Source organism: Mus musculus, chromosome 14 (genome assembly GCF_000001635.26).
Source record: "Mus musculus strain C57BL/6J chromosome 14, GRCm38.p6 C57BL/6J".
Taxonomy (NCBI): Eukaryota; Metazoa; Chordata; class Mammalia; order Rodentia; family Muridae; genus Mus; species Mus musculus.
Window position 1 is genome coordinate 16,542,896 of NC_000080.6, and position 27,122 is coordinate 16,570,017.

At 44.4% G+C, this 27,122-nt stretch overlaps 1 protein-coding gene across 4 annotated transcripts in view; it reads right to left on the reverse strand.

Annotated features, from left to right (window-relative positions):
• The window catches only part of Rarb (retinoic acid receptor, beta), a 651,493-nt gene that overhangs the window by 112,057 nt on the left and 512,314 nt on the right, over nt 1-27,122 (reverse strand). For all 4 annotated transcript variants that reach the window (NM_001289761.1, NM_001289760.1, NM_001289762.1 and 1 more), the window contains one exon: nt 5,519-5,667. In NM_001289761.1, coding sequence (NP_001276690.1) covers nt 5,519-5,667 — 149 coding nt within the window. The remainder of the gene's footprint in view (nt 1-5,518; nt 5,668-27,122) is intronic.

Sequence of the window (27,122 nt, forward strand, 5' to 3'; positions counted from 1 at the left end):
TTCTCTTCTTTCTTTTCTCTCTCTTCCTCTACTTCTTTTCTTTTCTTCTCTTCTCTTTTCCTTCTTTCTCTTTCATTCTTTCCTCTCTTCCTTCCTTCTTTCTTTCTTTCTTTCTTTCTTTCTTTCTTTCTTTCTTTCTTTCTTTCTTTCTTCCTTCCTTCCTTCCTTTCTTTCTCTCTCTCTCTCTTTCTTTCTTTCTCTCTCTCTCTCTTCCTTCCTCCCTTCCTCCTTCCTTCTCTCTCTCTTTCTCCCTCCCTCCCCTCCCCTCCTCTTTCTTTCTTTCTTTCTTTCTTTCTTTCTTTCTTTCTTTCTTTCTTTCTTTCTTTTTTTTTTTGATAGGGTATTACTCTGCATCCCTAGCTGGGCTTGAACTTTGTGTGGGCCAGGCTGTCCTGGGGTTCATGGTGATCCTCCTGCTTCAGCCTGCTAACTACAAAGATTCTAGGTACATATCACTATGTCTGGATAATATTTTTGAGGTACCACCACGTTGAGAAGTGTTTGTTTCCTACATAATTGCACAGGGAGTGGGGTTCTTGAGCACTATATATTTCTGCCACCTACTTTTTCATGTAGGGTACAGCTAAAACAGTGGTGGGGTTTAACACTAGTTACAGGGTTTTCTTCCTAACTGTAGCAAAGGCCAGCTTTATACTCTTGACTAAGATCCTTAGCTTCTTCATCTGTGAATATACAAAGCTTCTGTGAGGCTAAACAGGCTATTGGAACAAAGGCCTAGACAGTGGAGTTTTCTGTTACTTGAATAACTTTATCCTTGGCTGTGTAAGACTAATCATTATGTTGCTCCTACCTGCCGCACACCCAGAAATGGGTCAGAAAAGCATGGTTAAATATAAGTGGTGAGTTCCATCATAGGAAGAGACATGCTCAGGAAGCTAGAGAAGACTGTAGACAGAATGGAGACCCATGCCAGCACCAGGAGTCTGGCTCTTGTGCAAGGTATTCTTTCTTCCATTTCACCCATTGGATTTAGGCTTAGTTGAACAATTGGTTAGTTTAAAAGCACATTGGTGTCCACTGGTGTTAGAAAGTCAGGGAAGCAATCTGTGGTAGAGCACTTGTCTTACACTGCCCACAATAAATTAAATTAAGAAAAGCATTTGCCTACCTGTAGGTGCCCTTTTTCTAGTTAGAACTCACACACCACTGTGTTAGCAACATGGGTAAACCTAATGGACAGTACAACATGGTGACAGAAAAAGTGCATTAGTCCCAGCAAAATCTGGGTCACGTGAGCAAGGCCATCTTGGGCGAGAGAGGCCATCTTGGAATAGCTGTTCTTATACTGGCCATTGGAGGGAAAACCTTCCCAGAACTGCAGCAGTAATAATTATCCAGTAAGGGCCAAAACATTCGACTTATGCAACAGGAAAGAAACACTGCAGGACAGCATGTGGTATGTTTTCTCATGATACTGAAAGGAGCTCAATGAGTTAGTTTCTCCTGAATATGGCGATGAGAATATAGACACCATGGGATAAGTGGCTAGAGCTCTGGCCAGCTAGATGTCAGCCTTTCATGCAGCAGGGATAGTTTGGTTTGCTGTCACCAGAACAAGCAACTGGAGCCAGAAGCTTCCACTATTTAGCCTGTAAGAAGATGCCACCATGCCCTGTGGCAGGGGTCAGGGAACTAATGTGTACTACCCATACCTGGGCCATTGCTTGTTTTCTATAAGTAAAGTTGTTGATGCAGGGCTATCCCCACTCCATGTCACAGCTTACTGCAGGTGGCTGGAGGAGCAAAGCTAAGTCATTCTGACAGAGGCCTTATACCTTCAAAGCCTAAAATGCCTACCATATGGCTCTCCACAGGAACAATTTACCACCCCTGGTCTACAGCAACCCAGGTGGGGCTGGGATGGACCTTTATGTGAGTGTAGAAGGAAATAGGCTTAGTTATTTTTGTATAAAGGAACGAGAAAATGCTGAAAGAGCCGTGTCAGAGGAGTGCTAGCATTGGAGCTAATATCACCTCACTGTGTATAGTTGCTCTAGTAAAGTTAATGAGAAAATTAGCAGAATAGTGTCTGGGCTTAGTAGGTACCAGGCAGGTACCTAAAGTCTAGGAAGTAAGCAGTACATCTGCAGTATCATTTTATTTACAGTATTATTTTATGATTTTATATTGCTAAACATTTGACTAACTCTATTTTCATGCTATGTTCTCTTTGTGCCCTGGAAAACATGTCCCTCAACTGGAAGTCCCCTAGACGGGACATCCCAGGGGTGTGTCTCGTGGCTTTCTTTGTTGCTATGGTGATGTTGTGTCAACATAGCAGTTACTGACTGTCCCCAGAAGTGAGCCACACCCATTCATTAAGTTCTGACCATCATCATTTGTCTGCTGTGGTCACTAGCAGTGCTCCCTGGTCCCTTGGGAGAGAGAGGGCTTTTTTCCAATAATGGTAAAGACATCATGGTCATGACAAGCAGAAGCTATGACAAGTACTACTTTTATTTACTTATTTTGAAGCAAGGTCTCAAGTATCTCAATCTGTCCTTGAACTTGTTATGTAGGCTGACATTGAACTTTCATCTTCCCTGCCAAGGTTAGACAGTGCTGGAGATGAAACCTCGAGCTTCACACAGGCTAGCACAGCACTTTCCTAGCTGAGCCACAACCCCATAATCCCCTACTACTTCTTGAGAACATGTTCCAGGTTCTATTTGGGAATTGTACTTCAGAGCAGAGGCTCTCACCTGGAGTTGTGACCCTGCATCTCCAGAAGAGCCAGATGAGCCAGTGACCAATTGAGTGCCTTTGCCAGTAGTCAAAGTGGTACAGACACATGACTTCATGTAAACCTCTAATTAAACAGAGGAATTTCAAAGAAGTTGTGATGAGTCCACCATCTTACTGTCAATATAGAGACAGTCTCTAACATAATCAACTTGTTACAGACTTAACAGCATAAATTGATATTGTCATCTGTATTCCAAGAATAGCTATCCCAAGTGTGTGGCTAGTGCCTTTGTTGCTGTGGTGATGTTGTGTCAACATAGCAGCCACTGGAAGTGAAAGGAAGTGGGCAATGGGGATGCCAGTTGATACAGTGCTTGTCCAGTATGCATGAGGCCCTAGTTTCAATCTCCAGTAACCTCTGGACATGCTCGCTCACCCACACTCTTCCAAGACACCTCCAAGTCTGTTTTTACTAACCCACAGACATGTATAGCAAAGATTATGAGGTATTGCTCATAAATGATATAAATCAAAAATACCATGCTATCTGATAGGGTTAATATATACCTTATTATATATTGGGGTTAATAAATACCTTATTAGGCAGAATTAAGTAGTAAATCATAATATAACTATAGCAACTATGTTGATTGTATCACCCCAGAAACTATGTAGTTGTGTAAATTTTTATCATGAAATATAAATAAATATTTAAAAACAGATTAAAATTGCATATCTAATATACCATTTTATTTTATAAATTCAAAATCTATAAATCCACACAAATATTGAATTTTAACAGATTTTGTCTGGGGAGGAGCCATGTTGTTTTCTGCTTTCCAGAGAGTAACTGTATGATAGTTTAACCAATAAGATTATACTTTATATTTAAATATTTCTTTTATCTGAGTACATTACTGATTTATCTTCTTGTTTTCACTTCTCTGGGTTTCTACTCTATTTTCTAAGCCAGCTCAAATGTAGAGTAAATTTTTCCCTACCCATGAGGAAAGGTAGCCAGTTTCCCACCACCCACAGCATCCAGTGTTCAACTTCCACACATGCCAAGAACTCCCGGACCTGATCCAGTTTACAGTTCTGATTAAAGGATTTCCCATCCAGAGACTCAGGGCCACTTGTGTGAGTTTATCAGTCATTTGTGCTGCAGTGGTAAACCCTCAGAATCCCAAAGTAAAATAAGAGGTCAGAAAATTAGCCAAGCAGGAGCTGATGAGAGCAGTCTGAGCTGTAGAGATAGTGAAACCACTTACTCTGCAGGTTGAGCATCTGCCTGGGGAAGGACAAGCCTGGTGTTGTCCTTCCCACATCATGCAAACAGGAAGCTGCCATACCTTATTCAGATTTCCGAGCTTGAGATAACTGAAAATTGTTTGGAAATCAAGAAGCATGTTTTTATGTTGATTGTATGATGTTAAGCACCCACCCTGGGAGAACTAGGGAAGAGGGTAAGGCCTGTCCTTCTCAAACTCAAAGGAAACAGAGCCATGGTAAGGCTGACCACAAGCCAATGGTCCCCAGAACATATCCATTTCCCAAGATTGCTACTTGGAGCTGTTCCCATCAAGGCTGCTCAGACCTACTGAAGCTAGGCTGAGCCAATGACTTGTTCAACTACTACTACTGGCATGCTAGACACCTTGTGTGCCCCTTTCTTCTCTCTTTTCTGGAACCCTGCCTTTGACAATAACCTGGATCAGCATGGAACAGAATAGTCTTCCTAGCAAACACTGACACTTCCAGAAAGAGACCTGAGTCAATCCATAGCTGACCAGAGACAAAGAACATGATTCTTGACTTCCAAACCAAGACCAGAGGAGCTACACTGGTGCCCACAGGACTGTGAGCTGAGTAAAGGGCTGTGGTGTAAAGACATAAAGAAGTTCAACTGTCAATGACATGCTATACAAAAGTGCCTGGCCAACACGATAAGCCAATGCCACAGGCTCTGTAAAGTTATCCTAGCACGCTAACAATGTAAATGAATCATGCAGTCTAGATATAAAACTCCAGAGCCAAACATCCAGATAGAGAGAACTAGACAGCATCTCCATATCTGGGGAAGAGCTGGCTCAAGACACTTCAGTTGCTTGGAAACATGTCCATAGATAAGTCACATCTGCCTGTGAGTCACTTTTGGTTTCTTCCTTATGATTACATGACCTCTTTCACTCAGTTCTGCTTCTTGGTCTTGATAATAGTTGTCTAGCTTGATTCAAAGCAGCCATCTCCTCTCTGACACATGTTCAGCCTCCAGTGCTCTGTGGGCAGAAGCTTTAATCCACTCTGTTGAATTTACAACGTATCTACAGTAGCAAGTCTCTACAGGCTGAAAATCACAGCGTAATTCAAAGGCCATGAGGTGGAGGAGGGAGCCAGGAGATAAATTCCAATTTCAACCTTGGCTCAACTGCAAGTTGTTTCAGTGGACTGTCAGTCACATTTAAAAATAAAATAGGGCTACAAAGACACCAGATGGCATGTCCCAAGAGAAACGGTGTCATGCTGCTTAGGACTCCGTCACAAGATTCTTAACAGGAAAGAACTTGCTTGAGTGTTTGTGGGGGCAGGGTGGAAGCATTTTAAAGGCCTAGTAATGTTTGCCCTTGGTCACTCATTTCAGACATTTCTGTATTTTAAACTAAAGAAATGCAAGGACATGACAGAGACTGTGAGATGCAGCCAAGCTCCAACCCCAGCTGGAGGTGATGCTGCAGCTGTCAGACTTGCTTGTTTCTGGAGTAGGGAGGTCACCTCATGAAGAAAGGAGGAAGTGAGGCACTGGGGAACTCACCTTGCACCCCTCGCAGGCACTGACGCCATAGTGGTAGCCCGATGACTTGTCCTGGCAAACGAAGCAGGGCTTGTACACCCGAGGAGGAGGAAGTGGAGATGGTGGGCTCGGGACGAGCTCCTCAGAGCTGGTACTCTGTGTCTCGATGGCTACAATAGAGAAGAGAGGGGAGAAGACAAGAGAAAATACATTTTCTGTTTCTTTAGGTTTTCCCCAGTCAATTCCAACATCTGTGCTCCAAGCTCAGGCAAGAACCCTAGCAGAACTAAGCTCACAGAGGTCGTTGTCCTTCAGCAGTAGTGATGCTGACTGACCCCTGCAAAAGCAACCTCACACGCATCTAATTGGAAGTTCACAAGCACCATGAGGGTAATGGATACCAAGTTACCTGTGAGAAACAGAAATTCAACCCAAGGCCAAGGGGCAAAGCCTTGTCTAAGCCCAGAAGGGATCAAGCCCTGTGTCTCTCTCCTGTTTTCACAGCTTTCCTTTACCCCGAGTCTTGTGTGTATTATTTGATGCTCACTTAACTCAAAATAATTTATTTATTTGTTTTTTTTTTCATGACAAAATAAAAAAATGTTGAAGCTTGGCCCTGTAGGTCTATGTGGCTGAGTTTTTTCGGTATGGCCATAATGAATAAAGGCCATGATTTTGGGAAAGCTCTGCGCTGCTTTGAGCTGGCCCTGGGCCTGCAGCACCAATAACCCAGAGCTTAGGAAAAGGTCTACTTTCATAAAGCCCCAGGTCAGGGTGCAGTTCATGTTGGAGGTAGTGTAGGTTGCAACTAACTTTTAACTTGTGCACATATGTATTCTGAACATTTGTTTATTTTTCTGAGGAAAGGGGGTTGCTATTATAGGCCCAGCTAGCCTCAAACTTGCAACTCTTTGCTGGTGCCTCCCTGATGGTAATGCCACCATGCATGGCTTTTTTTATTGCAGACTATAAACCACATGATCTCTATTTTTATTATCAAACCACTCAAATGCCACTGAAATGGAAACCTGTAGAGCTTGGACTAGACTGTTCTTCCACCAAAGTCAGCATAGGAACTGCCCTTTGCTCACTGCTGGCCAACAGAGCCCTTACGATACGAGGAGCCTAACTGGAAGGAATCAAATGCAGTTCCAGAATCTTCCACTCTCCAAATAGCTCCACAATACACAGAGTATTCCCAAGATGATCAGGTTTCTAGTTGTTGCACTGCTCAGAATTGAGCTGGTGAGATGCTCTTTGGACAAGTTTCTTCTGCAGCCACAGCTGTAGCACTCAGGCTCCTCCACTTGCTGAGCCTGATTGTGCATAGTTGGCTTGGCTGCTGTGGTCTTTTCCTCAGTCTACCCGAGCCCACACTTGCCACTCTTGTACTACATCTGTCATCTGTCCATGAAAGCCCTCCAACAATCACTGATGAGGTCAGACTCCTTACCATACTTTGACAGTACGTGGGCTTTCATGACATCCCCTCAGCAAGAGATTCACCTCCCATGATTCCCTCATTGGATGAGGTCTAAATAATCACTTTCAATTCTTCTTTTGAACAAGATAAGCTTGCATAGCAATGTGAGACACCACCTCTACAGCAGTGTCTGTAACTACAGCCTTGTAGGGGAGACCCAGGCTTGATCCCAAGTGCTCTCCTGGGCTAGGAGCATTGTCAGATCTGTGCCAGACAGGTGATCAAATAAGCAGACTAGCCATTTTCCTCACCTACCAAGACCATCAGGATTGGCTGTTATCCATCACCTATCTCTCAGAGTGAGTGTCATTCTCTCAGAGGTGACTGCTGTAATGAAAGTGTCCTCACTGTGGAAGGCAGTGTGGCTCAGTGGTAGAGCTTGTGCTTAGCATGTATGACAGAATGGGGTCAATTCCCAACACAAAACCAAGGGATAGAAGAAAACTTAAGAAAGGCCCCTTCCTATTCCTGTTCATTGGGTCATATTATTTCATCTTATTTTCTATAAAATTTTAACTGTTGCCAAACTTTAGAAAAGATTTTTTGTTTATAACTTTATATTTTACAATTGTTCCCCACACTTAGAGTATTGTGAGGCCAGGAACCCTAGATGCTGTACTTCTAGCTGTGTGCCAGGACTGGGTCTTCCTATAGAGTAGATGATCAATAAATACTGAGTGAACTAATTCATGAACTTTTCCCTCCCCCACTTCTTTTTAAACACTAAGTGCTCTTCTAAGTAGTTACATGATAAAATTTGAAATAAAAAAGCACTCTTATACTCATTTGCTTCCTTAAAAAAGTAATTAGCCCTTTGGAACAGAATCAACTATAATTATAGTATTTTCATAATTCATAGGAATCTTCAAATGAATTCACTGGGGTGTCATGAGTCCTAGTAGATAAATCCATTATAATCTTTACAGGTTAGATCTGAGGACAGAGATGAAGACATTAATCTTGAGTGTCTACTTCTTCTGGCACACAGAAGCCCTGGCTCTGGGGATTGTGGTCCAGAGGTGCCAAGGGTCCAGCAGACAGGAAGGGACTGGCTTGGGACGTTGCTGAGACTTGCCAAGAGTAAGTCCTAATGGCAAACATTCTCACACTCCTCTGTGTCCGTCCTAAAGCTGACAGGAATCCTGGCAGCGACAGGAAATGGTACCTGTTGCACTTAGTACATTCATCTTTGTAAAATTGTAAGAAAGTTGAGGCATGAGGGTGCGTGAGCTCCTAGGTACACGTTTCACAGTCTCTTCACTTAGATACCCTCTGTGGTCTTGGGGCATCCCTAAAAGACTTTTTTCCATGCTCGAAATGCCTTTGTTTGCTTACTAATGTGGAATTATACTGAGACTGGGGCACTGTTTAGTTTATGACATCATGACTGTAGTTCCTTGTTAGTATTTTTCCTCCAAAGGATCTCACAGATCATCTCAGTGTATTTCCATCCATTTTTTTAGGATAAATTGTCAGAACTGTAATTATTAAGTTTAACAAAGATGATATTTCAAAACACTTTTGTTAGTGTTTAATTCATGTTGATCAACCAACTTCTAGGAAGGCTGCCCCCACTCATGGCCTTTGCTCCCATGCACATCATCTAGGTTGGGTTGATGTGTGTGTGCTTCTGCTTTTACATCAACAGCTCGGCAGATCCATCAATAGGAACACTCTTCATGTGAATGAGGCATAAGCTTCCATTGAACACCTACTCTGGCTTGTCTCAGAGAGTAGTGAAGAGTTCTATCAGGGTTGGATGGACTCAGTTGTCATAGCCATGCCCTGAATCTCAAAAGTGGATGAAGACTTTCTATAAATACACCATTTCAATACCTGTCCTGAAGGGAACCTGGCATTTTATCTTCCTCCTGAGGAAACAGAACAGGAAGTGAGCAATTCCCACACAATGTGAGACACAGAAGAGTAAAGAGAGGCCTGTAGATGTACTAAAACCCTAAACATTTCAACATTTTAAAGATGCTGAGAAGAGCCTTCTTTTGATGAGCACCATGAATAAACTGAGAAGGCTTTTCTGAAACCCCTTCAGGAGAGGAAATCTCTTCCAAGCAAGCAACAGAGTGCTAGACTTGGATTCTCCACAGTACAAAGGACTCTCACACCCTCATTTTGTGCCCAGTTAGTTGAAGCCAGGAGGACTGAATCATGCCAGACTAAGTCATATGCTGTGTGAAGCTCCAGATGAGCAAGACATGGTGCGGCAGGTCTGGCTTTCTTCCCAGCTTCTTAGGAAGCTGTGGCAGGAGAGGAAGATGGTTAGCCCAAGCTGGGCCTGGGCTAGAAAATGAGTTCAAAGCCCAATCTAGAAAACTCAAGAGATCCTGCCTCAAAATTATAAAAAAAAAAAAAAAACTTCCCAAAAATCTCTTCTAATTAAATGGTAGGGTATTTGCCTAGTATCCATGGGACAATGGGTTGAATCCCAGAACTTAAAAAAAAAAAAAGTATAGTCTGTGGTTTTATATTTCCTCTATGTGACCTACACTGCTTAAAGTGACAGGAAACCAAAGGGAACAAAATGAAATTTTCAGTAGAACCATAGTTAGCTATAGGCAAACATTACAAAGCATGCTCTAGAAGGAACACCAGGAAGTGGCACCAAGATAGAAGAAGAGGAAGATTTCAGTACAACTGCTTGGTCTTTAGCAATATAGCACAAAAACACTGGCTGAGTTTATCAGAGTTCTTCCTACTTGCCTGCTTACTTGGCTTCCCACAAAGAGGTGCGAATCAGTGGGGGACAGAGGTGGCTCTCTTTCCTAGGACAGTTTTAGTATTTAAGGTGGAACCCCTTTCCCTGAACACCTTTGGTATTTAAGGTGGATACAGATGACTCAGCCATTGATCTGCTCACCATCACCCTGCTTTAAATCAATAATCTATTAGTCCCTTTAAATTAGAGTTGGATTCATCAAATGCCCTTGAGAGGTTTCAAACATTTTCTTCCTTATTTCAGGCAAGCACGATCAGTCTACAGAATGATAAAAATTTTGCTGGAAAACTCTGCCAGCTCAGCAGACAATGCATTCTGTATTAGCTCATTCAGCAATTTCAAACAGGCCAAAAAAGCAGCTTGTAGAGTTCCCATGGGGAAAGAGGCTCGTGCCACTCAATAAAGCCGAGGCACCACAGCCACCCTGATGGACTGCAGGCTAGGGAGTCAGTCTTGGAGGAGCAATTCCTATCTACGCCTCCTGCTTTCATCCATTTCCTTCCTGACCTACTCTGTTCCATCAGGTCACCCACCGCCTCTCCAACCTGCAGCATCATCCAATTGCAAACCAGATGAGGAGCTTGCTTCTTTGCTAGGACATGGGTAGGAAGGAGAGCCTGGCTGTATAGCTGAGGAATGCCTGGGCCGATAGTAATGTAGAAGCCATGTTAGCAGCAGAGAGGCTGACATCCCTGCTAGGCAACACATGTATCTCGGGGACTGGGGACTTTTGAGACCTAAGATGGAGCCAAACTTGCACTGAGAATATTTGTGCCCTACCACAATTACCACACTCACAAGCTGATCCTTGAGGGAAACAATAATCTGTTTGCCTCGTCCTTCTTTCTTTCTCCTCTCCTCTCCTCTCCTCTCCTCTCCTCTCCTCTCCTCTCCTCTCCTCTCCTCTCCTCTCCTTTCCTTTCCTCTCTCTTTCTTCCTTCCACCCTCCTTTTCTTCCTCTGTGTTTTTTGTCTGTTTTTGTTGTGAGACAGAATCTCATATGTAGCTCAGGCTAGCCTCAAATTCACCATGCTGCTAAGGCTGGCTTTGAACTCTCTTTTTTTCAAGAGACAGGGTTTCTCTGTGAACTCCTGGCTGTCCTGAAACTCACTCTGTGGACCAGGCTGACCTCGAACTCAGAAATTTGCCTGCCTCTGCCTCCCAAGTGCTGGGATTAAAGGCGTGTGCCACCACCACCTGGCGGCTTTGAACTCTTGATCCTCCTGTCCCGTCCTCCTTCCTTCTCATCAGTGTTCCTCAAAGTATGGCCTACAGCAGTAGCACGTCACAGTTAGGAGAGCTGGCCCTGGCCATCAGCTTGTAACTTTTCAGCGAGTCTGTGATGAAAAGCCATTCCCAACCTCATCTTTCATAAACAGACCAAATGCAATCAAAACCAAAATGGGTCTCTACAACAGAGACAGAGGAAAGCAAAGAGCATTCCAAAGCACAAACTAGAAACTCGCTCTAACAGACAAAATCATACCCTCAAGTTGGTGTAAAGGACCAAACCCTGACCGTCAGTTCTGCCCCTCTCCCACCAGGACTGGCAGACTACTGAGGTGCGGGGCCCAGAGCAGAGATCCCACCTGCACACTTAGGTTGCTGGTGAGATCTGGCCCCTTGAGCCAGTACAAAAGCAAAACCAGTACCACACAGAGGCAGCACTCACTGCCATAACCGTAGGAATTGTCTCAGTCTCAAAGCAAAGAGGAAAAACCTTAAAACAAAACAAACCCCCAAAACATAGTGGGTTTTGCACTCAATGGCTGGACTCACCTGGGAAAACAGTATAAATGTCCCTTTGTCAACAAACCTGAGTTTGGTTTAAACACACAGAATGTCTCCAACAATAGCTGCTTGACAATTCCTTTCGTGCTTGGCATTTTTCTAAAGGTTAGATTAAGAAGCAGATAACACATTTAAGAGCTCAGTAGACTCTTTGGCCTTTGTGAGAGCTAATTTACAGCCCACTAGACCCTGTTGACAGATTACAGGATTCTATGTTCAGCTTGATTAGAGGCAGACAGGCAGGCAGGCAGGCATCAGGCATCATGAAAGGCCTGCCTCTTTACTAGAACCTTCTGATTAAGACAGTATTTTAATGCGGCCTCTGGGCAGCTGATACTTATGTGGAAAAGGAGCTGTAAAGCAAAAGGCATTTCCTGCACAGCCCCTGGGGAATTTGGAGCCTAGCTCTCGGGTAAGCGGGTAGGAATCATTGCAGCTAATCAAGGGCAAGAGGCAAGTTGCATTTGGCCAAAACATGCAGTTAGGTTTGAATTTTGTTGGCACCAGAGAGCTGATCTTGTTTCCCTTCCCCCCTTCCCCCCTCTACTTTTCTGAGGATTCTCTGCAGGAGAATCCAGGGCTCAGCTCACATACATAGAGAAGAAAGTCAAAGGAAACGCCAAAGTTCATCTAAAGTACAAGTAATTAGAACCAGATTTGGCTGTTACAGTGCGCTTGTGTGAGTGAGCTTGCAGAGCTTTTTTATTAACATGTCATTTGCAGGCCTGGGGACCCCTGGATGGGGTGTGCGGAAAACTCTGCACCAACCATGCCTGGGGAGATGGCTCATGGGCTCAAAGGGAGGTTTGTAAGTGTACAGTTCTCTAGGAGGGCAGGCCCACCAGTAACGCAGCCCTAGGAGGCTTCACAGAGAGGCAGCAGCAAAGGGAAACCACAGCCCAACCTTGGCATCCTGGCTCCGTAACCTGCACGTGACCCCGACACTGTGTGTGCTTTCCCTGTCAGCGCTGACCATAAAGAAGCTGCGAAAGGGTGTGGGATTCTCTCCTACTCTGACCATGCATGTAACAGGTGCTGCACATAGGCAGGGGTTGACAAAGCTCCGTGCCAAAGACTAATTTCTGAGTCACTAAAGAAAGTCTTGCTTTCCATAGTACAGTTCCTGACCCTCATCTGGATGGTCTTTTAGGGCACAGGACCCAGCCTGTCCTGAGACTCTGGACCATCTGGGCATCCTAAGGAAAAGCCAGGTAATTCCTGTGCACATTAATATTTAGATAGTATAACATAAAAAATGCCATTCACTATCCTCACCACCTCCCAGTTGGCTCAGGAACTCCACCAGGTCCCCACTTCGGGGGGTGTTTCAAGCCTTAGATGTAGGCTTTGTGGAATTAGCTTGTGATAACCCAGGAACTCAGTTCTTGCTCATGAATTTGGCTGTGGCTCCCACCAGTGCTGGAAGAACCCTGAAGGAACAGTATCTATGTCTACTAAGCAGTAGTCTTGCTTGCCCATCACCAAAACCATAGGGAGGGAAGGAGCAGGAGCTCTCCCATGTGCTCAAACACATTCTACTCTCTTTAATCCACAAAAATAATTTCCCAACACTGGCATGATTCAAGCTCTGGGACTCAAAGAGAGAGGCTGTCGTTCTGCTTGTGACTCCCCACCTGTTTGAGCTCACCACCGATTGGAGACCTCACTCCTGAGAGTGACATTTACCATAGTTAATGATGTCATATTTTCACAAGGGACCACAACAACATGACACCTATATTTCATCTCTATCACATGCATCCCACTTCAAGGAACATACGTGAACTATGTGAGTCTGTTTTCTGAGACATCTTAAGTCAGCTTAGGACAAGGTTCAAATAGTTCTTTCCTAAAAAGCACAATAGGCTGACACTTCTGCATGTTAATGATCAGGCTGGAGGTACTGGAGATAGAGCTACATTGAGAGAACACATGCTGAGTGAACCTAGGAGTCAGGTCAGCATGGGACTGATGTGGCCACAGCATTAAGGTTCTCCCAGAGAGATTATCCGAATGCCACATGGTTCCGTTCCACATTCTACTTCTAAATTAGGAGTCTAATAGCCTTTAAGATGGTTATTGTACTAACATTGTTTTCACGTGTTCAAATATCCCAGGTAGAAAGTAGACTAAAACATGAATATTAAATCGTCCATCATGCATGCACACCTTTATTTGTGGACCCAAGGTCAGGTTGGCATCACTCTTACAAAAAAAGTCACAGGAAAGCTAATGTGATAGCTCACATCTGTCACTGTAGCACTCTGGAGGCTGACAGGAACCTTATGAGTTTGAGGTCAGTCTTTGCTACAGTGAGTTCAGGACTGCTTGGGCTATACAGCAAACTCTTGTCTCAAAAATAAAATAAAAGTTAAAAGGAGAAAAATGAAAGCAATGGTCAGATGATTTTCAGGGGGGCAACAGTGAAATCCTCGAAGCCATACTCTGCCCAGTGCTGTTCTGAGGAGGCTCAGACATGAACAACTCATACGAGATTTAACCAAACCTTTCTTCTCAGAAGTAGTGCTCTACTTGACTGCATATATGTTCCCTGGAGGTTTTTGTGTTATTTCTTACGGGTATATGCCATATTTTTAGCCTACAGTGACTATGAAGTGAATTTAATTCTCGTAATACAGGTTTTCTTGATGATGTCATGCACCTGTGTAGGCTTTGTTGCGGAGATGATAGGAGTTCCTGGGCTTGGCTCCAGGGTCAATTGGTCTTCACCTCCCTCTACCACACATGAACACAATAACTGTGCAGCTTTCTTTACTTTTCTGAGCCTCAGTGGTTCCTTCCTGAAGATTCAGATATCCCTAAAATTCTTGTTGGTGAATGGAAAGCAATATTTGGAACTTGCCAGGTAGTCAGGAAGGACTCACTGAGTCCTGGGTCCTCATGGACCCTTCCCTTCCTGCAAACACTTTTTTTCCACCTTCTTATTTTAAGGCAGGGATTCTCAACCAGCAACAATGTTTCCTGTAGGACACTGCAGTACTCTAGGCTGTTGCAGTGGGGACTGCTGCTTAAGCTGGACCAGCATCCTCTACTGTAGGACTAAGACACAAGTGGGCAGACAACACAGTAAGCCACAAATGCCACAAGCTAAGGCTGGTGGCCACAAGATGGCATAGGTCTGATGGGGGGCTGACAACTGCCTTCCAGTAGGATCGCCACTGGAGCCAGGCAATGCTATGGCCTTGTACGCAGTGGCATTGGAGCTGGGCTCCTCCTTCCCCTGCCCCACTTGCTCTCGTAGGCCCCTCTGCCTTTCAAGTGCCTTCTGGGCTTCTTTTCTGCAACCAACCTTATGTTCCTGTCAGAGCTATTTTTGATTTTTATTCTGAACGTTCTGAACGAGAGACTAAAGAAAAAACGCAGCCAGAGACTCTAGTACCCTTGAGGCAGAGTCATCAGATAGGGTATAAGACATCTCATAGGGCCCAGTGAAGGTCTTTCCCCTAAACATAAAATGACCAAACTCAAATTACAAAGGGTGCTGAAATGGGAAAGACTGAGCAAGGTGAAGAGAGTCCTGGTAAAAAGACTCTGGCAAGGGATGCAGGGAATTACAGAGGTAGTCTCCTTGTAGCTCTGCAAGTGAGGACGGGGGCATTGGTAGTCACCTTTGCTCTTATGCTTAGGGTCCACTCTGTGGAATGGGGGATGCATGCTTACTGCATCTTGAAGTGTGTTTCTCATTGGCTACAGCGAGGAGGGGAGAAAACACACAGGAACAGCCACTGACTCTTGGATATTGGTATGCTGAGGCAGAGGGCTAAGGTCCATGTGTTGGTATGGCTCACAGTCATCACAGGAATGACAAGTGCCTCTGGAGTTTTGCCAAATAACTCCACCAAGCAATAGTAAACAGGTTTCATTGAAGCAGGTGGCATGCTAGTCACCCACAAGCTTTCTGTATGTGTTAATTCCCAGGGGTAGCCCAGAGTGTATTGGATGTAGGAGCATTTTAGAAGCAAGATTTCAGAGGGACAAGGCGGAAAGGCAGCACAAGCTACCAGCAGTGGAGGCCAGCGAACAGTGTTGAACATGTCTCTGAACTCACCTAGCCTTGGGCTCAAGAGTATAAGAGCCAGGGATCAGGAGAAGATAGTTCTATGCTTTTAAGACTTCCATGAATGTTCAGGCAGACAGACAGCAGATAAACAGACTCCTGGTCAGCACAATGTACAAACTGGAAAACTAACAAGTCAGGGAAAAGGGTGTGATACATTGTTTTCTCTCTGGGTTGGAGACCAGAGCAGTTAGCATAGGCCCTTGTGGATGAGCCACCCACACATCATGTTGTCCCCTCACACCACAGGCTCCATGTACCCAAAGTTAACTTGGTGCAGCAAGAAAAGCAAGATTGGAAAGCCTGTGGCCTCTGCAGCCACTGTGAGTACTCGTGGAAGGTCCCATCGTGGAGCTGGATTATCCCCTTCACAGCAGGATCTGGCAGGTAGGCAGGGAGCTGAGACATGGAACATGGTGAGCATCCAGCTGTGCCTTGAGGTAACTAGTGCGGAGATGCTGTTACTAATGGAGCCCGGTTGAATACAGCAACCTCAGGCCACATTTCCATCAAAACTGCTCAAGTTTCTACAGAGTCATCAGCTGACCCTACAACCGGGTTCCATTTTGTGGCTCTTCCTTCCCTAGCAGGTTTCTATTATGAGAGAAAGCTGTCTTCAAGTTGTCTTTGTCTTATTTCTTAAAAAAAAAAAATGTGAAGGAAAGTTTCAAAAATGTTCCAGCTGTGGGATCCCCAAAGCTGAAAGCTTTCTTGGATATTCTGAAAGCTGGTTCATCTTGATAGAGGGGTAGCTCGTTTGAGGGCTGGGGTTGAGAGCATAAGCCCTGGGGCCTGCCGCCCTGGATTCACAGCCATGTGTATCATTTCCTAGCTGGGACTTGGGAGACGTTCCTTGGCTCCCCAGGCTCACGTTCTACTGGTGTAAAATAATAGCAAGGCCCTCACTGAATGGTTGAGAAGATTTAAACGCACATCATCATAAAGCATTCGACCTGAACAGAGCAGAGGGCTGCCACTCAGGTGGGGGACTCTGGGGCAGGGAGTGTCGATGTTCTTCCTCTTTTTAGTTTCCTCCTGGCTGCGCCCGGGGCCGTTCTATCTTGGACGATTAACCTTCTCTTCCACTTTCCCCTCCCACAACCATTTCCTCTCCTAACAAAACTGAGAGTCTTTGGAAGAACGTTAAGTGGAGCAAGGCATGTTCCCTTGTTTCTCACAGAGCGTTTCTTTCTAAGTCCATGGACATCTGTCCAAAGCTCTGATTCCACTCTCTCCCATGGCTTACCCTGGCAGGTCTCCAATTCAGGCTGCCAAGTACCCGTAGAGTCCATACCTATAACTCCTGCACTTGGGGTGGGGTGCTGAGGCAGGAGGACTGCTGTTTGTATAAAGCCACCTTAGGCTAATATGTGATTCCCTGTCTATAATAAAAAAACAATCAATCAAACAGACAAACAAACAAAATAATAGACTACTTAATTTATGTGGACAAAGCAGCATGGGCAGGCATGACTAGCCAGTATCACAGCTGGACCAAACAAGTCATTAGGGAGACTGCCTACACAGACAGACAGCTAGAAGACAGCCTGTTATAGCCTGGCAGCAGAGGATGTGACCCACACTGTGCACACAGCACTAGGAGCAGCACTAGGCCAAACAGCAGCTTTGTTGCCTTGCCCTTGCAAGATGTGGGTGGACAATTGGGAAACCATCAGGAGAATGAGATGGCTCTAACCTGCCCAGGACAGTAATACTCTGCATTGGTAGATGTTAGAGCTATTTTATCACTTCACTGCCCAATATGCTTTCTGGTGACAAGGGTACTGGAGAGCTGGGTCAGGTCACAAGGAAAGTCACAGCCTGGAGGCTCTATGTTGTAGCCTAGTTCTCATAGACAGAAACTGGCTTGCTGTAGGACCCACCTTCTCATATCCCCACATGTAAATCTTGTATTGATAAGGCACGTCCTGATAGCTGTTCTTGAGGGCTCTGCTTGGTTTTATAGGGGTTTGTTTGTTTGTTTGTTTGTTTGTTTGAGACAGGGTTCCAGGAAACATGGAACTCAATGTTTCTCAGTGATTCTTTTGTCTTAGCCTCACAAACACAGTGATTAAGGCATGACCCACCATGTCCAGCTGATTTTTAAGTTTTAACAAATGACACCAAATAAACTTCTCGGACTCGTGGCCTTCATAGCTTCTCCAAGCAGCAGGGCTCTGTTGCTAGGGATGTGTGTTGCCATCTGAAAAATGTGACTGATAGGTGTGACCTGGCCATAGCCCAGATTAATTTAATCTGCTGAGCTATACATACCGATAAACTAAACTCTTTCTCCTAACAGCAGCTCCCCATGTGTAGGATAAAATTGATGAATTCTCTCACTTCCAGGAGAGAAAGAGAGACAGAGAGAGAGAGAGAGAGAGAGAGAGAGAGAGAGAGAGAGAGAGCGGGAGAGGGAGAAAGAGAGAAATGAACACTGAGAAAGAGAGACACCGAGATACACAAAGAGAGTCAGACACAGAGTCAGAGACAGAGAGCATGACAGCCATATGTCACTGAGACTGAGACATGTTTTGAAAGCATGGACACTACAATGCATTGTAAGGGGCTGGTATTATTTTACAAAGCTCACCTTGTGGATACACTTTTATTAGTCAGAGGGGTCAGCATGCTCGCCATAAATACATTTTTGAATTCCTTCCTGCATACTCTGTCTCTGGATTATTTTTCATGTCTTGTTTCCTGGCATACAGTCAGGCAGAATGTGGGAGTTTTAATACCTTTAATCCATTATATGGACTTTTTAAAGGTCCATAAGACAAAAATAAAGTGCACTTTCATGGTCAAATATGCAATAAACCTGATATGTCCTTTAATATTTCATATCCCATCTTCCATCCTGGCTGTGGCTGTTTCCGAGTTTCAGTGTACAGAATGACAGGATGTAGGCAAACTTACTGCTAATTTCTTATTTGATTGACAGAACTCTTGACAATTGATAAACAATGCATTTTGCTGGGCACTTTTAGGAGATTATTGTTCCCCAATATTGTGAAGATTTGAAATCACTATCCACTTATATATCTATGTGTATGTGTATTGTTTTGCGTCTGCGACAGAGCCTCACTGTGTAGCCAAAGCTGGCCTTAAACTTGCAGCAATCCTCCCACCTATGCCTCCAGAGTACTGGAACTCTAGGGCTGTGCCACTGCACTAGGCATGGTGGAGTTGATTTTTATCAGGTCATTGATTTCTACAAGCAAGTGTCATGTGGACACAAGCCTTGTAATAGGTTTCCTCATCAGACTGCCTTCCCAGTTCCCAAACTGCTTACATAACTGCCCAGCACACCTAGTGAACTTATTGTGAATGTTACCTGCCCATCCGAATGTACTCTCTTGAGGGATGCAGTTGTCTGCTCATGGGGCTGCTGTATTTTATTTGCTCCCATGGGGAAGTGAATTGTCCTCCCCACCCTGGACACTGCAATTCACAATCATTGCAGACACCGGAGGTGAAGGGTGGTAAGGCTCACTTTGATACGCATTAGAGGAGGGCTTAGATCACTGGCCTGCTACCTTGTGTGAAACATCTGTTTTCTATGAGCCAGTTAAAAGTGCAAACATCTGTAAATAAAAAGCCCATATGTGCACATAATTTAATGAACTAGTACATAGAGGGAGCTGAAGAGTAGAGAATAGCAATTAGAGTAACTGCGCATGTTGTCAGAGATGGTTTTTTTTTTTTTTTTCCTTTTCACTTGGGAGCACTTTTTCTGTGGGTTCTGAGAACCCCTGCTCTCCCCACACAATAACTGGGGGTATATTTTATGGCCAGCAGAGTTCTGTTCTGTGCCCTCACATGGTGAAAAGCCTCACCATCTTTTCTGCTTCTCGATGCTGTGAGTCAGCTTTGCTTTCCTCTTGCCCACAAACACTCTTCTATAAGATGAAGAAGCAACAGTGCCTTACTCCTCAGTCCATTGCTTCCTCTAAGTAGCAGCTCACAATGAGCCTCCTAAACGCTGTAATCCTGCTGACTGTCTCAGTTTAGCAAAGATCAAGCACAATGAAGACACCAAGGCAGGAAGTAAACCTGGGTCAAGTTTCTCCTAATTTATCTTTTAGCTTTATTTCTATTTTCTTTTTTTCACACTTTCTAGAGATGGGTGAGAGAGGAGGAGGTGGGAAATAGTAGGATTTTAGAGAACAGGAAAAGCCATGAGGAAATCTACACTGCCACCAACGGGTGTGCCCCGAGACAGATGAAACTGCCTCCTATTTCTGAACATTCCCAGATATACATAAGGGCTTGTTGTGGAAGCTAGCAGGAACTGCATCAGCTTTGCAATAGCCTTGATGTCACTTCTGTTTCAAGTAACTGTCAAATATCTAAACAACCAAAAAGCAGAGACCACCTGAGGTAGTCTGCAATTCAAATTCATTTCCACTGAACCACACCTAACATAGTTCTCAGCATCTATCATGTGCCAGGTCCTGTGTTACAAACAAGGCACATAGGGTGTATTCAGGAGGAAATGCCTATAGAAGAGAGTGCCTGGAATTTTGCACAAACAAATAGGGGCTTCCATGGAGTCCTGCTCACACTCTGCTTCCTTGAAGTTTGTTGCGATGTCCAAACTGATAGTTGATGTAGTTTGAAGATGTTGGAATAGTGTGTCCACTGCAAACCCAGGACATGTATGGACACATTGTTTGCTCCCATGATACAATTGTCAGAGGAGTCTGAAGGGGAAACCACTAGGTTCTCTGCATTGTTAGGGAAAAGCCTTCACCGTGCTCAGAGAATAGTTCTTCTCTGAGGGAAAAGCAATTCAACATTTGACTGAGCTTCCAGCTCTGCAACTCTGTTTACATTCTCCTGTGGTCTGTTTGCCATCTACTTAAAAAGATAATTAGAGCTTGCTAATAGTGAAGAGAAACAAAGACTGAAGACGCTGGAGGGGAAAGAGAGGCAAACAGACAAAATAAGAGCTGAGGCAGACAGAGTTGCGTGCCCTCACTAGGCCACATGGCTATTGAAGATTAAATTAATTCTGATAAAACAGTATCTATATGTCATGTGCTCAAGAGCCATGTGTGACTTTCATCGATTGTATCAGACCATGTATGTTCTCATATTGTTTCTACATATGGGATATCCTGCTGAAAGGCATGATATGAGATGTACAAAAGGGAGTCTAAACATCTCCGTGGCATACAGTTAACTGAGTGTTCATAGTGGATCAAGAAAGATAACAGGCCTGATAAAATAGAGGCAGTGTCTGATCTCAGAGATCTCCTAGTGCAGAAACACTCACATGCATGCATGCACACGCATACACATATACACAAGAGCACATACCTGTACATACTAAAGGAAGCAAACAGACACAGGAAACACATCTAAGAGCAGATGTGGCAGTAGCACCCAGTTGTTAACTGAACACACTTTCAACTTTCTGAACTTAGCTTTTCACACTAAGACACTGGGAACATACTCTGTTTAATGAGAAGTGTACGTTGCTCCTGTTGATTTTTGTCAACTTGACACAAACTAGAGTCACCAGGCAAGAAGGAACCTCAATTGAGAAATTGCCTCTATTTTAATTGGCCTGTGGGCAGGTCTGTGGAGCATTTCCTCAATGAATGGTTGATGTGGGAGGGCCCAGCCCACTGTGGGCAGTGTCGTCTCTGGGCACATGGGCTTGGGCTGAACAAACCAGAATTCTGTGGCTTCTGCCTCTGCTCTTGCTTGGGTTCCTGTCCTGACTTCCCTCAATGGTAGGTAAGAGTGTGGAAGCCAAATAAACCCTTTCCACTCCAAGTTGCTTTCAGTCAGTGTTTACCAAAGCAGACATATGCCCATAGCCTCTTCCTTAAATCTTTGATTAAGACTTTGACCTTGAACTTGTATGGTAAACATCACAGATCAATTTCCCAGATGAAGAGGTGAGGCAGCTTGGAGCTTAAGCTCCCAGAACACAGGCAGTAGGTGGAGGAGCGTGCTCCTGAGGCTGCTGTGACACATGGGTCATGAGGTCATCCACCATCACACATGAAACACCCACATCTGGGGCTACCATGTGACTTCCAACAAAGTGTGTTTGAACTGTATCTAAAATCACTGAATTAAGAAGAGAATCTTAACAGCCAGCAATAATCATTATGACTATTGTAATTTTGACCAAAAAATGATGGTTAACTAAGGTTGGGATCCTCTATACTCAATGGGTACTTCAAGAAGGTAGCAGATAGCAAAGATCATTCAGTTTCACCATCCCATGGATTTCTTCCATTTCCTCTTCCCTCCTCTCTCATCTACTCCACTTTCCACTCCCCCTCCCCTCCCCTCCCCTCCCCTCCCCTCCCCTCCCCTCCCCTCCCCTCCCCTCCCCTCTCCTCCCCTCCTCCTATTCCTCTCTTGCCCTTATTTTCTTTTTGGAAATGGAAGGCGCTGCTTAAGGCAGCATCTCACACAAGCCACTAACACACATACATACAGACTAGAGTGGTGTGAAAAGCTGCACCTCCTGTTGCTTAGATGCTCAGGAACCTCAGCAATGGCCTCGCAGTCAGCCCAGCCTCAGGATCCTTGTTAGTGAGAAGGAACACAGCCCGCTACCAACAGGATGTGAGAACAAAGAGGCTAAAGTGAAACGGTTCCTCATAGTTCTAGCAGTTTCCTTCACGGTCTAGGACACCATCATTTATGTTAGAGAAAATAATGTAATTAGAGAAAATCATGTGAGCCACAATTCTGTGGTGATCCAGGCTTCCCATCCCACTCCTAACACTCCTGGGGGCCTTACTTGACATTAAGGCATAAAGCATTTTGCAGGAACTGTCTACTCAGTAGACAGTGATGACAGTCTAATGGCAGAGGCTAAAGACCTGCAAGGGAAAACTGTGTGGAAGAACAAATCAGCTTGGTGGGATTGTCATCCAGGCTCACAGTTTGCTGTGTGACCTCAGTCATACTGCTTGCCTACTCTGAACTTCTATTTTCTTATCTATATAATGTAGATAACAACATAGTCTGTGGAGGATTAACTAAATCTATATATAGCCAGCAATATAGAATTCTGTTAAATATATAAGGAGCCAAAAGGAAAACTCACTGAAAGTCATGGATTGTATGTCAGAATGCAGTACTCCCTTCCTGCTGTGTAGCACACATGCTACGATGTTGTGCAGACTAATGATCACTGGACACTCTTGCTACCCACCACGAAGGGGTAGATTTACTGACTGTTGTCTAACCCTGTCACTGGTTAAACACCAGAAGAGTAAAGGAAACCCGAGGCCACTCTGAGTCTTTAAGAGACACTTCAGCTTGTCCGTCTTGGAAGGCTGGCTCCTGGGTTATGAGAAGCCTCCCTAACAGATCCCCTGTCTGGTCTTCCAGACACCAGCCCTAGCCTAGGTCTCCTCCAGTAGTTAACAAGCACATGGCCCTTGGAGGGAGCTTTCCTGATTCTGGATGCCACTGTCCCAGATGATCCCACATTGAGTTTAGTGGAAGGACTGACAAGCTAAGTTCATCTACGGGATGGCTAGATAACAAAGTGTTGGGACACTTAGTTTTAGGGTGGTATGTTGCAGGACAGTTAAGTCACAGGAACAATCATGAAGAATGAGACATTTCCAAGAGTCAAAGTAAACTCAACTCCATCCCCAAGGAACATGATTATGCCCTAGATGCTCCAGCAATGTCCACAGAGAAGTGAGGTGGAGGATGCGCATTACCGAGTCATTCAGGGTAGACTTTGTCTTCTTTTGTCCAAGTTTAATCATGAGCCTCTACTGTGATAAAATGGATAAGTCTCTTTATCCCCAGCTGTGGGTCTCAGGGACTCCATCATCAATCTTAGAATTCCAGAGACATGCTTATGTAATGAGGTGTGTGTCACTGACACACCCTAGTTTCCTCTAAGTTTGGAGGGAGCAGAGACAGTGGCTAAAGGTTGCCAATACCCGGAGAGGTCAAATCAAGGCACCTCACACATGACAGACAGCCAAGAGTCTGAGCCAACAGGAACTCTGCAGGACCTAACCCATGGACCCATGGAGAGGTGATGAGGCTATGCAGGTGCCGTCACGACTGTGAGGACCATGTTAACTTTACAAGGGACAAGGCTTACTTGTCAGTGTCAGTAATGTGTGCAAATCTGAAACTTTGGTAAATGGCTGCCCCCGAATCAGTACCAGAGAACTGCCCAACCTTTGACAAGCAGGAAGGACTGTCATCTATGTGAGGAGCAACAGACAGAGGCGAAGGGATAAAGTAAAAATTAGTCCCAAAAGTAGCACCTGCTGTTCACCAGCATGCCCCTGCCCAGGCAACACACCAAACTCAGTCAAGAAAGCACAACCAGAGACCTCTGGATGTTCCCAAGAACAGAATCTTATTTTACACGTTTGCCAGTCTTTCCACAGATCCTGCATGGCAGACATGATTGTCTCCAATTCATAGCTTCAGAAATCGAGCTCACATTAAATCAAGCTATTTCTGATATCTCAGAACATTGGACAGATGTGGGGAGCAGAGGTGGAGAGATGTAAGGAAAGGTAGCTGTGGCTGGCAGCCAGGAGTCAGTCCTGAGTACAGCAGGGCAGCTCTCACAGCCTCTGCCTGGTGGCAGTCCTTCTCCTCTCACTGCATAGGGCACCACTCACAGGCAAATCAGCACAGCTCCTCTGTATACTCCTACTTGCCAATCCAGACTTCTTCTCATCTCCAGTTCCTATTGTTTCCTCTGATAAGCAGGGCCCCAGTGAACAATTAAAGCTTTCAATAAATAATCTCTAAGCACATTCATTTGATTGACTGTTATTTGATACAGCTGTTAGTTTCAATGGGGCAGTTAATATTGACCACATAAAGTACTCCAGACAAACATGAAACAGCTTCAGAACTCCATGCATTATTACCCTTTATCTGCCAGTCATCCGGGCTACTTATAATGGTCATGGAATTTAAAAATCAATAATAACAATTAGTGTTCTGTACACCCAAACAGATCAATCATGTGAAATGTGTTTTCATATAAAAATCAAAGGGGAACAAGCCTGGAACACAGAGAAGGCTCTTTGAATCCCCAGTGCCTACTTGGCGAGGTACCTTCATTGGAGCCTTCTGGTCAGGTAGCTAGACTCAAACAAGAGTGTTCAGGGCGAAATGTGGCTACACACACAGGAACACAGAATCTCTCACAAGATGAACATGATCAAAGGAGCGCTAACAAACACTAAAATTAATGGAACTGGTAATTTACATCCTCAGAGACGCGTGGCTAGTTACCTTTCATTTGGTAGGCATTGATGGCGATTATTTTGCTGAGAAATGGCAACAGCAGTATTTCAGCTTCACACACTGCCACTGCAATGTCTAGATAATTAAAATTCAAAGCAATGAGGAAACATCTCATCCCGAAGCTGTAAGCAGCACGGTACACGAAGCCATCCATTCCAAAGACTTGTTTTTCATCAATTATTTGTTACTTTTCTGATGTAAATATAAGAAGGACTAATTAAAATGTATGACTTTTATACAGCTTGTTATTAAAGCCAATGAAAGCATTCTGAGGACCATAATAAAATAATTACGTGTGCCTTTAAGAATTCCCTTCGCAATACACGGTGGTACTGAGTAAAATGAAAACCTCGGAAACTGTATTTTGAAGCCTCCACTTCCATTTTAGCTAATTATCCCCACAAGCTTTGCAATAGACCAGACCCTAAAAAATCATCTGAAGCTAAAAGGACCTTCAGACTGTCATCAGCCTTTTCACAATTATGGACTTTGATGACACAACAAAGGCCGTAGCTGTGGCAACCGTTAATATTTTTGAGGACATGAAGTCATTATATTGCTTCTTCATCTGTTCTGGAAATGGGAAGAAAATTGGGAAAAATGAGATCCCGTTCTCCTCTCCCCAGTTAACTGCTGCACTTGTTTAGTCTTACCTGCAGTATTTTGAATTTGGCAAAGTTTTCATTTGTGAAAAACAGTAGTTAATACAGAGTAGCAAAAACCACCATTCTTGTTTTGTTTTGTCTTTAGAAAGGGACTTACATAGCTCAGTCCAGTCAAGTGCACTGGTCCTGATTTCCTGATTCTTCATCTTTCACCTCCAAAGACCTAAATTACAGAAGGGTACCACCAAGCTCACCAGAAAAACAAGCTTCTCCCTCACATCCCAAGACCAGGTCAATTTAGGGAAATAAGTCCAGATTAAAGTTTACAAAGCTGTGATCTTTAAAGACAAGTGTAAGCTTAGAGAGCGGGTGAAACCTTCCATTGGAACTTTTCTACCTCTCAAGACAGGCACTTGGGAAGTGAAAACATGGGTTTCAAGTGAAAAGGAAAATGGACGTGGCAGGAAACAGACTTAGGGTCTGGCAGTGAACAAATTGGTCATATGATGCAGAGCAGGGCAGAAACTTTGGGCTGAAGAAGCTAAATGGAGGCTGCAGGGATTGGCCCTAACAGCGAGGAACTGGCAGGGTTTGTGGGTGGTTGGTACCCACTGATTGCTGGACTTTGTTAGAAGGCAAAGAACCCCACATCTGGCAGCTGAGGAAGGGGCACCCACTACAGAGTTGTAAAATCATGTCTCAGAAGACATTTATTAAAATACTCGTTTTCTATCAAATTATTTTTGGTATTGCTGTGGCTTGTTAGAGCCAAGATTGCTTACCATGACTCTTCAATCTGAGATTTCTTTCTCCCCTCTCTGGGTGGGATCTCTCCTTTTGAGGCCCTGAAAACCTGAATTCTTGAGGCTCATCTGGTAGGAATGATAGTCTGACATCACTTCCTATAATCCTAGTCTTTTTCTGTGTAATCCAGAGTCCTACCCAACTCACCCCTTTGCAGCTCTGCACCTAATGAGGCTGGAGAGCAAGCAAATCCACAGTCCTGTGCCTGCCTGAACCTGCCTGAGACAGGCAGAAAGCCCCAGATGTCACAGTTCCTGCTCTTGGTAGTCAGAACTTTTAACCCTCTCATTTAAAGAGGCTTGAGTAGGATGGGATGCAGATCTCACATCAACTTTGTTTTCTTTAATTTGTGTTTGAGACAAGATCTCTATATGACCTTGGCTGGACTGCAGCTCACTATGTAAACCAGGCAGGCCTTGAACTCGGAGATCTGCCTGCTTGTATCTCCCAAGTGCTAGGATTAAAGGCATGAACCACCATACCCAGTAGATCTTAAGGATAACGCAGGAAGCCAGGCATGAAAAGAGGATTCAGAGCAGCAGACTGACTGATGATGTCACAAGATCTTGGGGTGGGGTGGGGTGGGGTGGGCGTAGGGAGGTTATCGAGCTTCCTGCTTAGCTAGAGGAACTTAGACCAAGCCACTTTCAGATAAGATCCTGATCTATTTAAAACCTGAGCTGACCATCCTCCTTCCTCCAACACCTCAAACCTCAACTTTTTAAAGGCCATCGAAGGGTTCTTTCAGATGTCTTTGTAACCATTCAGATGAACTCCACGCCCCTCCCCCAACCCACCTCAGCTCATACTGAAGTGGAGCCTCGCTGAGCCTATCAATCTTCCAAGGCCAGCCT